The following is a 15,729-nucleotide window of genomic DNA, read 5'->3' as shown; positions in this document are numbered from 1 at the left end:
TCAGAAATAAAACAGATGATCACCACTAAGGACCACAGATAAAGAGGAATGAACAGATGCCATTAAAGGCAGAGTCATAGTAAAAATTAAGATATTAGGAACTTGACATTGTTAGCATTCTGCAATGTATCAGTAGAAGTACTAGTGTGAGAGATGAAGAGAGAAGAGGAATGAAAGAGGAACTGGGAAATGGGGAGAGCTCGGGCAGACAGGGAGAGTGGATGTTAGAAGTTGTAGGAAATGTATGTATGGGGATGATCAGCATAGAAATAGAATAGATTGAGATGTCAGTGTGGTAGTTGAGACGGAGCAGACACATGTGGTAAGTGGTGTTAAGTGTGATTGGACAAGGGCAGGTGTGGGGAAATCACAACTCCCATGTGGCTTGGGTAGGGCTGGTTATAGACCTAAATGTGAACTGCTGTGTTAACTTACAAATGCCAGGAATATCAGAAATAAAGGAGATGAAATGGTTTCACTTACTGAATTTATTGACCCTAAAATCATTGGAATAAGTGAACCATGGTTGAATGAAGATGATATCCTAACGGGAATAGTAATGGAAGGGTACGACATTTACTACAAGGATAGAAAGGAGAAGAAGGGAGGGGGGGAGAATGCTGCTGATGATAGCAAGGGAATTATGACCACATAAGGTAGACATGAAAGGGGGGAAATAGTGGCAATAGTTATGACCATGCATCCTAAGGGAATATTCCAGGGAACTGGCAGTAGCATTAGAAATCCTGTTTAATAAGAGTGTTACAACAGCACAGGTTCCAAGAGAGTAGAAAGAAGGTAAAATTGTTCCACTGTAAAGATGGTGACAATGCTGTGGCTACAAATTATAGACCAATCGGTATATCTAAAGTTGTGGTCAAGGTACCAGGGAGATGGGTGAGAACTAGGATAAAGAAATAACAAAAGTATTCTATGTGGTTTTCAGCTTGGGTTTGTTAATGGGAGATCATGTTTTACTAACTTACTTATGGAGCATAACAAGGTAACAAACCTTGGACAAGGGTGATGCATATACAGTGGATTTTGTAAAAGCTTTTGATAGACTGCTACATGACAAGCTGTTAAATAAATCAAAATGAATGGTATTGGATAATAGACTTTTGAGTTGGTTTAGTGAAGACTGTCAGATAGATATCGGAGAGTTGTATATGGGGTGTGCAGTATCTTGAAAGAGGAAGGAAGTGGTGTTCCACGGGGGTCAGTTTGGGGACCATTATCGATCAATTTGTATATTAGTGATATTGGGATGGGTTTAACTAGTGATGCAGCTGTTTGCAGATGATGTAAAATTGGGGAGGACAATGCAGAGTCAAGCAGATGTTATGGTCTTACAGGAGGACTGGAATAGATTACATGAATGGACAAGGTAAGTGGAACTGTCAGTTCAATGTTGCAAAGCATAAGGTTTTGAAATTTGGTAAACAACAATGGGATACAAAGTATACACTTGGTAAGGAAACTTTAAAGGAGGTAGAGGAGATGAGCGATTTGGGTGTGGTGGTGGTGGATAAGGACTTGAAATTCAGGGCCACACTGCACAAATTGTGAAGACGTCAGATCAGATAATGGTAACGATGCAGAGGACCCTAACTTTTAGCAAAGGAATATTATTATTAATGCATCCTCCATGCAGAAATAAAGAGGTTATGATACCATTGTATAAAGCCTTTATCAGGCCTCATATGGATAATTGTGCACAGATTTGGTCACCGGGTTTTCATGGTAATGAGGATATTAAAAAGGGTCCAGAGAAGATTCACAAAGGTGGTCAGTGGTAGTTGGAATGTCGTGGAGTATGAAAATAAAATGAAAGTCTGTAAATTGCAAAGCCTCACGAATAGGAAGAGGAGGGGAGGGATATGACTGAGACATGTCAGTCAGAGGTTGTTATTAGGATAACATGGAAGAGATATTTTATAGAATGGAAGAGGGGGTAGAACAAGAGAACATCCCTGGAAAGTGTATAGGGAAAGTATGGTGAGGAGTAGCTTCTTTATATAGAGAGTAGTTGGTGAGTGGAATGCATTGCCTGAGTGTGTTGTGAATGTAGACACAGTGAATCAGTTGGATGAGCTTTCTGTGGACAGACTGTACCGCCAACGATGAGTTTGTGGTTCCATGGAGGTCAGACGTTAATGATAATAATAACAATGACTCATTATAGCTACTGCTCTGTAATTTTTGTAGCTCATTTTATTTCCATTTTACTTCTGACTAATTTTGAAAGAAATTGTGGACAGGAAATTATAATAATGTAAGCTTTTCATGTTGTACTAGTTTCATAGTTTCCTCTACTATCCTCGAGGGTACATATCAGGAATATTATTATTAATGCACCCTCCATGGAGTTGGCAGACTTATTATGGGAGGTTCATTCACAACTGAGAACATATTTATCCCACCAAATCTTAAAATGCTTAACAGTCTTTGCATTAACAACACATTCTGGTAATGCGTTCCATTTTCTGACAATTCTCCATATAAAAAATCTCCTCACATCCCTCTTCACCACAGTCTTACATAACTTCCAGGGATGACCTATAGTTTTTACCCCCTGGCCTTCTATTGTTTTTATAATCTTGTCTGGATTAATACGATAAAATCCTCTCATTAACTTAAATGTCTCTATCATATCACCTCTTTTCCTCCTATCCACCAAACTCTGCAATCCACATTTTTTTAACCTCTCTCTCTCCATAGCCTGCAGTGCAAAGTCCTGATATTGTCTTAGTCACTTGCCTCTGGGCTCTCACCAATATCTCCACATCACACTAAAAATTAGATGACCAGATTTGAGCATTTAACAGTCCAAGTATGGTCTGACCAGTGCTTTATACAGTGGAACAACTTTTTTATCCCTATGTGTCAGAGTATTTCTTATCATAGCAGCACTATGATGTGCAGCCTTTGCAACATTAGCAATATGCCCTCTAAACTTCAGTCTACCGTTAACCATCACTCCCAAATCTCTAATCTCATCCACTTCCTGCAGTACACCACTGTCGATATAGTACATAGCCTTATATTTCTGCACTCCAAAATGTAACACCTTGCACTTAGTGATAGTAAAACTACAATCCTACTCCTTTATCCAAGTAAAAAGTCTATTCAAATCTTCCTGAAGGGATTCAGCATCAGCAGTGCTACTTATAATTCTTCCCAACTTTGCATCATCAGCAAACAACTGAAGATCCCCAGTCAGTCCACGTGATATATAATTTATAAACAAGTTAAACAGCAGGGGTCCAAGAACAGAACCCTGGGACACCCCACTGGTTACCTTTCTTTTTTGAGACACTGCATTATCGCATACGACCTATTGGCATCGTTCAAGAAACAATCTCTGATCCATTTCTATTCCCATCCTCTGCAGCTTGTACACCAACTTATCATGGGGTAATCTATCAAATGCTTTTGCAAAGTCCAAGAATATCACTGTATATGATTCTCTATTATGTAACACACCCGTTACCCTATCATAAAATGCAAGTAAATTGCTAAAACAGGACCATCAGAAAGAATGCTATGTCCATCAACCGAATCCTATATTCTATTCCTAACCAATCTCTCCAACACCTTGACCACAACCGCAGTTATACAGACTGGTCTATAATTGGAAACATCTGTCTTAGAACCATGCTCGTGGAGTACTATTTTCCTTTCTTTCCGCTCCTTAGGAACCCTACCCACCACAAGACTTTCATTAAATAACCAGGTCAAGGGCATAGCCAACTGTGCACATTCATCAAGAATACATGGTGATATGTCATCCATTCCCACAGTCTTATTAACATCTAACCCAACCAAAATTTGATACATCTCTGATTCTTTTGCTTCCAATTCTCCTAATACTTGCCTCCCTTCTATATACTGCACCACATCATTTACATCCGTATGATATATGCTGATAAAGTGCTCATTCAATAATTTCCCTATATTCTTTGCAACTGTTACTCAGCTGCCATGACTATCTACCAGTGTCAACCTGCCATAATTATTCTTTCTCCTGCTTGCCGTATAGCAGAAAAATTCCCCTGAGTTAACCTTGGCCTGAGCAGTCAATCTCATACTCACCTTTTCTTTCTTTCTTTCTTTCTTTAGCCTGCACTTTATACTCTTTATGGATCTGATCACCACCAGCACTAACTGTCTTGTACCTCCATAGCATTTTCTTTTCCAGCACAGCTTGCTTGATTTCACTGTTCATCCATTTCACTCCTACTCTATTTACTCACTTAATCCTTGGTATTATACATTGCTTTTGTCAGATACTGCCTGGTGAGTTTCCATGTACTGTCAACATCTTTTCTGCTCATCTACCCAATGTACTAATGCTAACTGACTACAGAGCTTCCTATAATCATCCATTTTATACTTCCACAAATATACATTTTTGGCAGTAACTTTTTCTTGTTTCATCACTTCCCAAATAAGCACCTCATGATCACTCTTACCAACTGTGGCAGTGTCAACACCTTATTAAAAACTACATCTTGTGAAGTTATCACCAAATCCAAAACGTTAAACCCTCTAGTTGCTTCAGTCACATGCTGCTTAAGATATTTATCTCTCAGAAATTCAACAAACTCACTCTCCTTGTTCCCATACACTATCTCCTCCTTCCATCCTACATCCCTGTAATTCAAGTCTCCCATCACAATCACTTTCTTTTTACATGCTTAACTAATTTGCCTAAACATTTCACAATTGGTATTCTCTGCATTCCCTGGCCTATGATAGCATCCTAACAGATATACAAACCTGTTTATTTCAACTTCACACCACACAGATTCAAAATCTATGCATGCACTATCAACTTCCACACTTTTTGGATAGAAAGAATAGAAATCACATTTCTATCCTTCCGGAAAATAATATATCTTTCTATTTCAATTCCAACATCATATCCTCCTCAGACAACCAAGTTTCACTTATTCTAATTATCTTTGGGTATACTGACTCAATTAATGAAACAAACTCAGCTCTCTTGTTTCGAATGCTCCTTACAATCATATATATATATATATACAGGGTGTTCGGGATAAATTTGACATATTTATAATTAATTATATATTTCCGTAAGTTATATGTATTAACACACACTTCTCTTCATTTAAAAGTTTGGACCCTTCTTCATTCATATACAAGATGTCAGAAAGGATGGATAGCTGGAACCCACCTGAATCATGGAAGAGAATAACTTGTATCATGATGATTCGTGCCCGCCATCAAAATAAGGATATTACGACTGCTGCCCAATGCTCCCTGAATACAGTAAAAACAATCAGGCATGAACTAGAGACTTGCAATGGTGACTACGAGGATGTAGCAAGAAGAAAGATCCCTAGCAGACGATCTGATTGCGTTCGTACAGCAGAATTCCTAGCAAATCTGCAGGAACAGGTGTTGAAGAACCCTGGCATTGGAATTCGGGCTTTGTTCGTGGAGTTGCTAACTGTATTCAAGCCCTGGATAACAAGGGTAGCCAATGGTAGGCCGTATGTATGGCAGCAGGATTCGGCCCCTTGCCACACCTCTGGGAAAAGTCAAATATGGTTGTCTGAAAATTTCTACGACTTCACCAGTCCAAATGTTTGGCCTCCAAACTCCCCAGACCTTAACCCCATGGATTATTTTGTATGGGGCGCAGTTGAAAAAGACACCAATCGCACTTCCAGTAATACAAAAGCCCAGTTAATGGATAAAATTAAAACAGTTTTTGCGGCCCTTCCCAGGGAGACTGTAGCATCAGCTTGTTCGAGGTTCCGAAGCAGAATTGAAGCTGTGATCGATGCTAATGGTGGTTATTTTGAGTAAATCTTGTTGATAGTATTGTAATTAACTCTGCCTGTAATGTTTTTTTGTCAATTCATTAAATTTAATAGATACAAAGAAGATTTTCTTTTTCCTTACGAAACTGTCAAATTTATCCCGAACACCCTGTATATATATAAGAAAATTCAGCATAACAAATATGACAATTACATACTGTTATGCAGATATATGATATATATGTGCATAATAATATATAATTCCTATATATTTGAGGAATGATTACATATTCATTAAAAAGTAAACCCAAGGATACTTGTAATATGCCTATTTTGCAGAAAGCCAATGCTTTTTGTATACCCATCTCATACTTTCTCTTTTGATTTTTAAAAGAAACTGATGATCATCTTTTGTTAAAGAAAGACTGTACCAAAATCCCATTCATTATATTATATAAAAAAGTTTTTTGCATAATAACATATCCACAAGATAAAGATATAGATGAAAAAATAAAGAAATTTCAGAAAATCTGTGGACCAATTAAAAGGACACTGAATAAAAAAAACAAGACAAGAAACTCAACTAAAATTTTTGAGGCAGTATGGTGTGAGATAGGGGTGAATGGAATCAAATACTTGGTGGGATGTTGTTATAGACCAGATAACGTGGATGGTGGTGATAATGAAATGTACAATCAAATTAGCCAACTAAATAAGAAAAGGGTGATCATTATGGGTGATTTTAATTATGGCAATATAGACTGGAATGATGAGATAGCAACTGGAAGTAAAGAAAATTAAGTTTCTTGAGTTTTTGAGGGATAACTACCTCAGATAATATGTACCAGAGGGCACATGAGGATTGAGGGTCTTGGATTTGGTCATCTCATCAGAGGATGTAATTATAAATGAGGTGTCAAATCATCCACCAGTTGGTGACAGTGACCATGAGGTGATTACCTGGGTAGTTGCCAGCAGTGTGAGGACCTCTGTGAGAAAAGGGTATATGCAGAACTACAAGGGCGGTTATTATGAAGAGCTCGGGAGACAGCTTGCAGGTATAGCGTGGAATGAGGAGTTAGCTGGAAAAGAGATCAATGCAGCTTGGGGGATTTTTAAAAACTGTTTAATAGATGCAATGTCTAAATGTATTCCAAGGGTGAGAAGGTTAAATAAGGTGGGTGTGAGATGGATGAATAAAGAGATTAAGCATGCGATACAGAGAAAAAGGGTATTGTGGAAGCAGCATAAGAGAAGTGGAAATAACCAATTCCATGAGGTCTACAAAGACCAAGCAAGGAGGGTGACTTGGTTGGTGAGGGTAGCTAAAGAGAGGTATGAACAGCAGTTGGCTAATGAAGCCAAAAAAACATCTAAGGAATTCTTTCGATATGTAGCCAGCAAAAGAAAGAATAATTATGGAAGGATGACATTGATTGGAGAAAATGGGATAAAGACAGCTGATGCAGAATATGTGGTGGAGATACTTAATGGACAGTTCATAAAGATCTTTCAATCTTGTGAATGTGACTTCATGGAGGGATTGAGAGCAGTTGATGATGGGGAGACTGACCGTAGGTGAGCAAGAGGTGTATGGGGAGTTGAGTAAACTAAATGTTAATAAAGCTGTGGGACTTGATAATATATCACAACGTATTCTGAAAGAATGTGCCAGGGAGTTGACACCCGCCTTGACATATTTTTTTAATATGAGTCTTGCACTCAGTCAAGTTCCTAAGGAGTGGAAGGAGGGCAAGATTGTGCCACTTCATAAAGGAGGTGATCGAACTCAAGCATCAAACTATAGGCCTATCTGTGTGTCAGGTTGGGTTGATAACAATGGTATTATCTTTGATGGATGGCATGGATTTGCTAAAGGGAGGTCATGTTTTAGTAATCTACTTACTTATTACAATAAAGTGACTGCTTCCTTGAACAGAGGAAAAGGATACACAGTAATATGCTTGAATTTCGCAAAGACTTTTGACATAGTACCTCATGATAGGTTGACAGTCAAACTAGAGCAGATGGGGTTGGATATTAGATTGGTGCATTGGATTGGAGACTGGCTATCTGATAGGTATCAACAAGTTGTGTATGGGGGAGCGATATCCAGGAAAAGGAAAGTCACTAGTCGAGTGCCTCAGGGGTCTGTTTTCGGTCCATTACTGTTTAACTTGTATATTAATGATATAGGTGAAGATTTGGATGGAGATATTCAGTTGTTTGCAGATGATGCAAAGTTGGGATGAACCATGAAGTGTAGTGAAGATGTTGTGGCCTTACAGGAAGACTTGAATATATTGAGTGATTGGGCATGGAAATGGGGATGTGAATTCAATGTTGCAAAATGTAAGGTTTTAAAATTTGGAAAACAAAGATGGGATGCAGAATTTATGCTTGGTGAGAATATATTGTTGGAGGTAGAGGAAATAAGAGATCTGGGGGTGATAGTGGATAAGGATCTAAAATTTAGGGGACACATCGCCAAAATTGTGAAGACAACACAAAGACTTCTGGGAATGATGCGGACGACACTGACATGTAGATGTAGGGAGATTCTTGTTCCGTTGTATAAGGCTTTGATTAGGCCACACATGGACTATTGTGCCCAGATTTGGTCACTGGGTTTTCAGAAGGATGAAGAGATGTTGGAAAGGGTCCAAAGGCGACTGACTAAGGTAGTTTCTGACCTCTGAAATGTCGAGTATGAGGAAAGATTGAGAAGATGTAATTTGCAGAGTCTGGTGGACAGGAGGAAGCGGGGAGATATGATAGAGACCTACAAGTTGGTAAGAGGTTGTCATAAGATCAATGCTGGAGAAGTTTTACAGAGAATAATGGGAGATCAGGGGAGTGAGAGGCAGGTTTTTTTCGTGCAGAGTTGTGAATGATTGGAATGCCCTTGCCTGAGAATGTGGTGTCTACAGGGAGTTTGAATGTGTTTAAAACACGGTATGATGAGTTGAGTGTGTGATAAAAGGACCTCCCAGAGGAGTCTTTGACTCCATGAGGTCTTGGGGTGGTAATAATAATTGTATAAAGTAATAGCCACTCCCACTCTGTTATATGCTTCAGAAACATGAAACAGTTAAAAAGAAGATGAAGCTTCAGAGATGAGATTTCAAAATGATGAGACTTCAGAATACAAGCTTCAGAGATGAGATTTTGAAGAACAATTAAAGGGTGCTACAAATGAAGACATCAGAAAAGAACTATGGTTGGTCGATTGGTAGAGCCTCTGCTACTAATGGCTCATGCAAAAATGTAAGCAAGTTTGAGCATGGTTAGTAGTTGGAAGGGACAATCGTTCGATGCTGTTGGCACGCTCTCCCTCGATGAGTCTTTGTACTCCCTGGAGGTGTAACAAAAATAATAATAATATTTATAACATAAATGAAAAGATCAAGGAATGCAGAGAGAAATGGAAAGAACATCTATCTAGGATGGAAAGACATCGGCTACCAAAAGAGGTGGATATATATTTACCAAAGAGAAAGAGAGAGGAAGACCAGTAACTTGATGGAAAGGCCAGTGAAGTCAAAACATGCAAATACCTAATCCTTGAAGAGAAGAAGAAGAAAATTTTCTGTTGTAACTTTAAATCATTACCTTGTCAAAATATCATTCAATGTCATACCGAGAAATTGGTATATCTCAAAGCTTATTTATAATCATAGTTTTTTTTTTAAAGTTAAACTAGCGATTTTATCAAGCTGCTGTACATATTACAAAATTGCATTGATACATAATGAAATAATATATCATTGTGATATTATTATTATTATTCCTAACACCTCCAAGGAGTCCGAAGACTCATTGCGGGAGGACACCTACAACTATCTCAACAACTATACCGAACTCAACTACGAATCATCTCCATCAATGCCATCTACGCCCACTTCCACCACCACCACCACGACTAGTATTTTTTGTCTGTAAATTGCGTGTGTTCTGAAGGGCCGATTTGTCTGTATGCGGGATGAAAAACCAGAGTTTCCGGGAGTAAAAACCCTGCTACCTCAGTATGAGACCGGCTAACTCACCTTCGATTGAAATCGTCCAGATGAAGATTCCTCCCATCGCGATGAGAATCGAAGTTAGGCCTATTCCCATCGAAGGGTGCAATGTACTGTCGTTCTTTGAATTGCGCTACGAAGACGACTAAAAATGTAAATGATGAAATGAAATATGATTTATGGAAAATTGAAATTTATGAAACATGACTTATGGATAATTGAAATTTATGAAATAATGTATCATAGTGATACAATGCATGCATATATTAACATATATATATATATCAAATACATATCATCCAATTTACAAACTGTATTTCAGCTACTTGCACATATTATTATTATTATTATTATTATTATTATTCAAGCCTCCATGGAGTCAAAAGACTCATCGTGGGAGGTCCTTCCTAAGAAACACAAAGTCTATCAAGACTCATCAAGGGGAGGTTCCCCCGTAAGAAACACAAAGTTTATCATACCACTCTTTGAACTCATTGACCATTCTCACTCTCACCACTCCATCAGACAATGCATTCCATGGTTCAACCACCCTCCATGCAAAGAAACCACTCCTCACCCACTTGCTCACAGTTTCCTTTCATAACTTCCAGGGATCATCACTCCTTCCTGCTGTTCAACCAAGCGAAAGAACTCCCCAGTGTCAACCCTTTAACCACCTCTCAACAGTTTAAAAGTCTCAATCATATCACCTCTCCTTCTTCTATCCACCAAACTCTGCAGTCCACATTCTCTCAGCCGATCCTCATAACTATCATTGTACAGTCCTGAAACCATGTTATCTGCCTTTGTACCCTTTCCACAGTTAATTTATCCCCTTCAAATCCTGGGGACCAAATCTGAGAACAATAGTCCAAGTGTGGTCTGATCAGGGTCTTATACAATGGAATGATAACTGTTTTATCTCTGCGGCTCAGTGTCCTTCTCATTATTGTAGCAATCCTCTGTGTTACCTTCACCACCTTTACAATATGTCCCCTAAATTTCAGGTTTCTATCAATCATCAATCCCAGATCTCTTGTCTTTCCTACTTCCTCCAGTATAACTCCTCCCATAGAGTATGCAGTGTCCCATTGATGTTTCCCAAACCTCAAGAACTTACATTTTGCTGCATTAAACCGACATCCCCATTCATTTACCCATCTATCTAGCTTATTTAAATCCTCTTGCAGAGATACTGAGAATGAGGATAATACAGAGATAAGTATAAAATCAACAATGAATAGTGTGATTGAGAGTGAGTGCAGCAGAAGTAAGACTAATGATCAATGTACTTGACCGTGCAAATGAGAGGAAAATAAAAGCAGAGCACTTGGAGAGAGAATTAGAAGTGAGAAAGGAAGTGAAGCACTTGAACATGTCAAGGAGAGTTAGAAAGGAAGTCATGCGATGTGAATAGAAGTGCAAGAAAGGTGACATGGGAGGAGAGAAGGACAGAGTGGAAGAGAAAGTGGTAGTGCAAGTAAGACATGATTTTGGAAGGAGAGGGTTTGCCTAGTGTATTAACAGAGTATTTGTACCTTTACCATGAAGAGAGAGAGATCAAAATGTAGAATGAGATGATAATGTTGATACAAAGAGGATTTGAGAGCAGTGCTACAGATTGTTTGGTGGAAAATTGAGAAGGGCAGGATAATGGGAATATTGCCTTGATACAGTATTGAAGTGTTGAGGTGGAGAAGTGTGAAAAGCAATGATGTGTTAATGTTTAGAATAAGAGGTTGAAACATGAGTGGCTGGAATAGTGCTGCATCTGCACTATTACTAATAATCCTTCCCAGCTTTGCATCATCTGCAAACAACTGAACATCCCCCCTGCAATCCACTGACAATGTCATTGATATAAAGGTTAAACAATATAGGTCCCAGCACTGAGCCCTGTGGGACCCCACTTGTAACCCTCTACTTCCTTGAAACTGCCCCACCATAAACAACTCTCTGATACCTATTGGACATAAGATGAGTGTAATGCACTATCCCTTTGGTAAGATTTGATAGGCTAATCAATGCAAGGTAGAGGGATGAGGTCAAGAAACTGACACAGATGATTGACCGATTTATGAAAAAAGGAGACACTAGCAAGTTGCGATAAGAAAAATGTTGTGCTATTATAACACAACATTTCAAGCTTTGAACTAGTGTGTGTTGATTTGGCTGCTTGGTTTAATGGAGATGAAGAAACATTTTAATGAGTTCAAACACAAACAACTCTGGTAATTTCAGGACTGTATATTATCTTCAATGAGAACAGACTGTTAGATGCTGAGTTTATTAGCTAGGTAGCAGCAAAGAGCAAGTCATATCAGCATGCATACTTGCAGGAGAGAAAGAATGCAGAATGAGGTTATTTGTTGAAAGGGAATCAGCAAGGATAGGAGGGGAAAGATTTTCAGTAAAGCTATTGCCTTGAGTGTAACATCAATGAATAATTTTAATATATAATACACACACACACACATATATATATATATGTTAAAAATACCAAGCAATTTTAAACCTGGTTTTACTCCATTTCCCAAGTAAGCAAACAGACAAACAAGTCAAGTTTGCACCTGCAAGTGATGCAAGTCTAGCTGATCCTACAGGTAGTGCAAGACCAAGGCAACTCGTGGTAAAGGTGGCATAAGCTCTGATCACTAATCTTAATATTTATCCTTAATGCCAAAACACATCTCCAAGAAAGAGATGTATGATGTTTTGTATTAAAGGCAAGGGGCTACTACCCAGACCGGTTTCGACCTTTATTGAGGTAGAATGGGAGTTCATGCCTTTCATCACTGGCCTCTTTAGATTAAAAAAAAAGTTGTGCTGAGAGTCAGCGTGATAGTGAGAGAGGAGGAGAAAAGATAGAGTGGATAGTAGTAGATAGTTAAAAGAGGCCTCAGTCGATCTACTTGGCCTGACTTAAATGTCAGCACCAGATCTCCGACATTATCTCCCTCCATCCATTCTTTTCAGCTTTCCCCGGTCAGTCACTTCTTCAGGTGTCTGCCCGAGGAAAGTGGGGAAAAACAAATGAAAGAAGCACCACATGAAAAAGAGGAACTAGTAAATAACATTAAAAATTGCATATAACAATTTGTAAGAAACTAGGTAAATTCTGAAATTTCAACCTGAATGACCAGTTTGATACTGAGAAGAGCGGGGGCAGAGCCTGGCCTGGGTGATGCAGCCCACAAGGAGCTGCACTGCCTCGGTGTAAGCCTTTGCAGCCCAGGTTCTCAGGATACCCCCTCCTGTGTGGAATAGACATAGACCTTTTTTACAACAAAAATTCTAATCTGAAAGAGGGCAAAAAGAAGAAAAAACAAACCAGAATTCCCCCCCCCCCCTCTCTGGCAGATCGATACTAGGAGTCGACTGACTTGTTAGGCGAGGTTTAAATCCTCCTGCTGTCTATTGTTGTGGGTTTTAATGATGAGATCTGCTAATTTGTTTATTGAGGTCTCATCAGTGGGAGCCAGGCTAGAAATACCAAGATTTAGTATAATACAGAGCTTATAAGTATTTTACCAGAACAAGTTACCATAAGGTGGTTTAACCTTATTAAATAAAAATCTCTGGAGGAGATATAAATGTAGAAAGTATTTTACCTTGGGTATAATAAATGTTAAAAATACCAAGCAATTTTAAACCTGATTTTACTCCATTTCCCAAGTAAGCAAACAGACAAACAAGTCAAGTTTGCACCTGCAAGTGATGCAAGTCTAGCTAATCCTACAGGTAGTGCAAGACCAAGGCAACTTGTGGTTACCAAGTAATTTTATAAACTTGGTTATTTTACTCCTAATCCCAAGTAAGCAATGCCTGAACGTAGTGCAAGTCTAAAGGTGGTGCAACACCATGGCAACTCATTGCAAAGGTGGGTAAAGCTCTGATCACTATTCTTAGTATTTTCCATAATGTAAAGCACATCTCACTAAGAGATGTATACTGCAATACATTATGGGTGGGGTCACTATCCAGATCGGTTTCAACCTTTATTGAGGTCTCCTCAGTGAGTAGCTAAACCCTAAATACCAAGGTTTTAGTAATACAGAGCCTTATCAACTTTACCTATACAAGTTGCTACAAGGTGTTTTTATTTTGAATAAGAATCTCTGAAGGATTTACAATCTGCAATACAATATAATTATAATACCTTTACAATGAGTTGCCCTGTTGTTGCACCACCTTTAGATTTGAACTACGTTCAGGCGCAAACTTAACTGTTTGCTTACTTGGGATTAGGAGTAAAATAACCAAGTTTATAAAATTACTTGGTAACCCTAATACATTATTCCCAAGGTAAAAAAAAAAAAAAAAAAACTTATTTACATCTATATCTCCTCCATAGATTCTTATTCAAAAGTGGTGGTGATATATATATACATATGAAAATGCAATGCATGAGAAGCTGAAGACTATTACTTTTTGTTCTCTCTCTCTCTCTCTCTCTCTTTTTACCTGTACCAAACTGGGTAGTGACCCCACCCATAATGTATTGCAGTATACATCTCTTAGTGAGATGTGCTTTACATTATGGAAAATACTAAGAATAGTGATCAGAGCTTCACCCACCTTTACAATGAGTTGCCGTATTGTTGCACCACCTTTAGACTTGAACTACGTTCAGGCGCAAACTTAACTGTTTGCTTACTTGGGATTAGGAGTAAAATAACCAAGTTTATAAAATTACGTGGTAACCCTAATACATTATTCCCAAGGTAAAAAACAAACAAACTTATATATATATATATATATATATATCGGGGGAGTTTATGGAAAGTTCTGATAAACATCTAAACAAAAATGATATTAAAGCAACTGATATAATACAAGTAAGATTATGCTAGCAGCAGAGTTGTGAATGTAACTCATGTTCTTATATCCTCGTATGTTGTTTCTTGTGGTTATATCAGTTGTTTTAATATCGTTTTTTGTTCTAGGTGTTTATCAAAACTTTCTAGACTTCCGTCGTGTGTGTATATATATATATATATATATATATATATACATACGAAAATGCAATGCATGAGAAGCTGAAAACTATTACTTTTTGTTCTCTCTCTCTCTTTTTTTTACCTGTGCCAAAGCGAATTACAAATTCGTTATCTTGAATATTATGTTCCACAGCTACAGGATCGGTAGTAAAATCCATTTTTACATATCTGTATAATGACGTATTACTAAAAAGATTAGTACAGGTTCGAAAAGTAAGCGGCAGAATATAACGCGTGCACATTTTATTTAAAAAATACGAACTGATTGCATCGCAGAACGTTACTGTCTATAAGAGTGAAGCATAATGCTTTTATAATCTGCTATCTGATAAGGTTACTGTGTATGGAAAAATGTATGAGCTAAATTTTATGAGCTGCTCTACCCGAGTTAGGCAAGTTATAGCTCCTTAAAGGGAACTAGGATGGCCTTGGGCGGAGGCGTAGCTAGGGAGAGAGCGGTCCATCCCAGGCGTCACTTTGAACCTTTTTGAACTTTTGCAGTTAATTCTAAAATACAGTCTGGAGAATTCATTTCCAAATATTGTAATACTACTACTGCGAATTTTCTTCACAATTGCTGTAAGTGTTGCTAGTTGTGAGAGGAGTTTTTCTAAATAAAATTGATTAAGAATTACCTACATTACTATGAAATAGACTTCGCCAATGTCGTCGACGATTTTGCTAACAGAAAAGCAAGAAAAATAACATTTTAGAATGTTGAAATTAAAGTTTTACTTCAAAAATAAACATAGTGTTTTAATTTATTTCCCGATACCTCGTTTTCATTTTTTGTAGTATTTTTGGTGTGTATTGAGAGGGACCGCAAACTCAGGGATCGCCCAGGGCGACAAAAGCTCTAGCTACACCACTGGCCTTAGGTCTTCTATATTTACATAATTCCGATTCATCGTAATTTGC

The 15,729-nt window shown here is 38.1% G+C and overlaps 1 protein-coding gene across 3 annotated transcripts in view; it reads right to left on the bottom strand.

The window, feature by feature from the left end:
• Window positions 1-15,198, bottom strand: part of LOC150096369 (protein NATD1-like) — a 45,139-nt gene extending 29,941 nt beyond the window's left edge. Inside the window, exons 1-2 of one of the 3 annotated variants that reach the window (XM_090409335.1) lie at window positions 14,894-15,198; window positions 9,839-9,956 (exon numbers count right to left, since the gene is read on the bottom strand). In XM_090409335.1, the coding sequence (XP_090265461.1) occupies window positions 9,839-9,908 (70 nt within the window). In that variant the 5' untranslated portion in view covers window positions 9,909-9,956; window positions 14,894-15,198. Of the gene's footprint in view, window positions 1-9,838; window positions 9,957-14,647; window positions 14,666-14,893 lie in introns of those variants that run through there. The other 2 variants (XM_090409336.1, XM_090409334.1) reach the window with 2 other exon arrangements.
• Between the last annotated feature and the right edge of the window lie 531 nt (window positions 15,199-15,729).

Source organism: Typopeltis vanoorti, chromosome 19 (genome assembly GCF_054136105.1).
Source record: "Typopeltis vanoorti isolate ZY-2024b chromosome 19, IOZ_Tvanoo_1.0, whole genome shotgun sequence".
In the NCBI taxonomy this organism is placed as follows: domain Eukaryota; kingdom Metazoa; phylum Arthropoda; class Arachnida; order Uropygi; family Thelyphonidae; genus Typopeltis; species Typopeltis vanoorti.
This window is presented reverse-complemented; position numbering and strand designations above follow the sequence as displayed.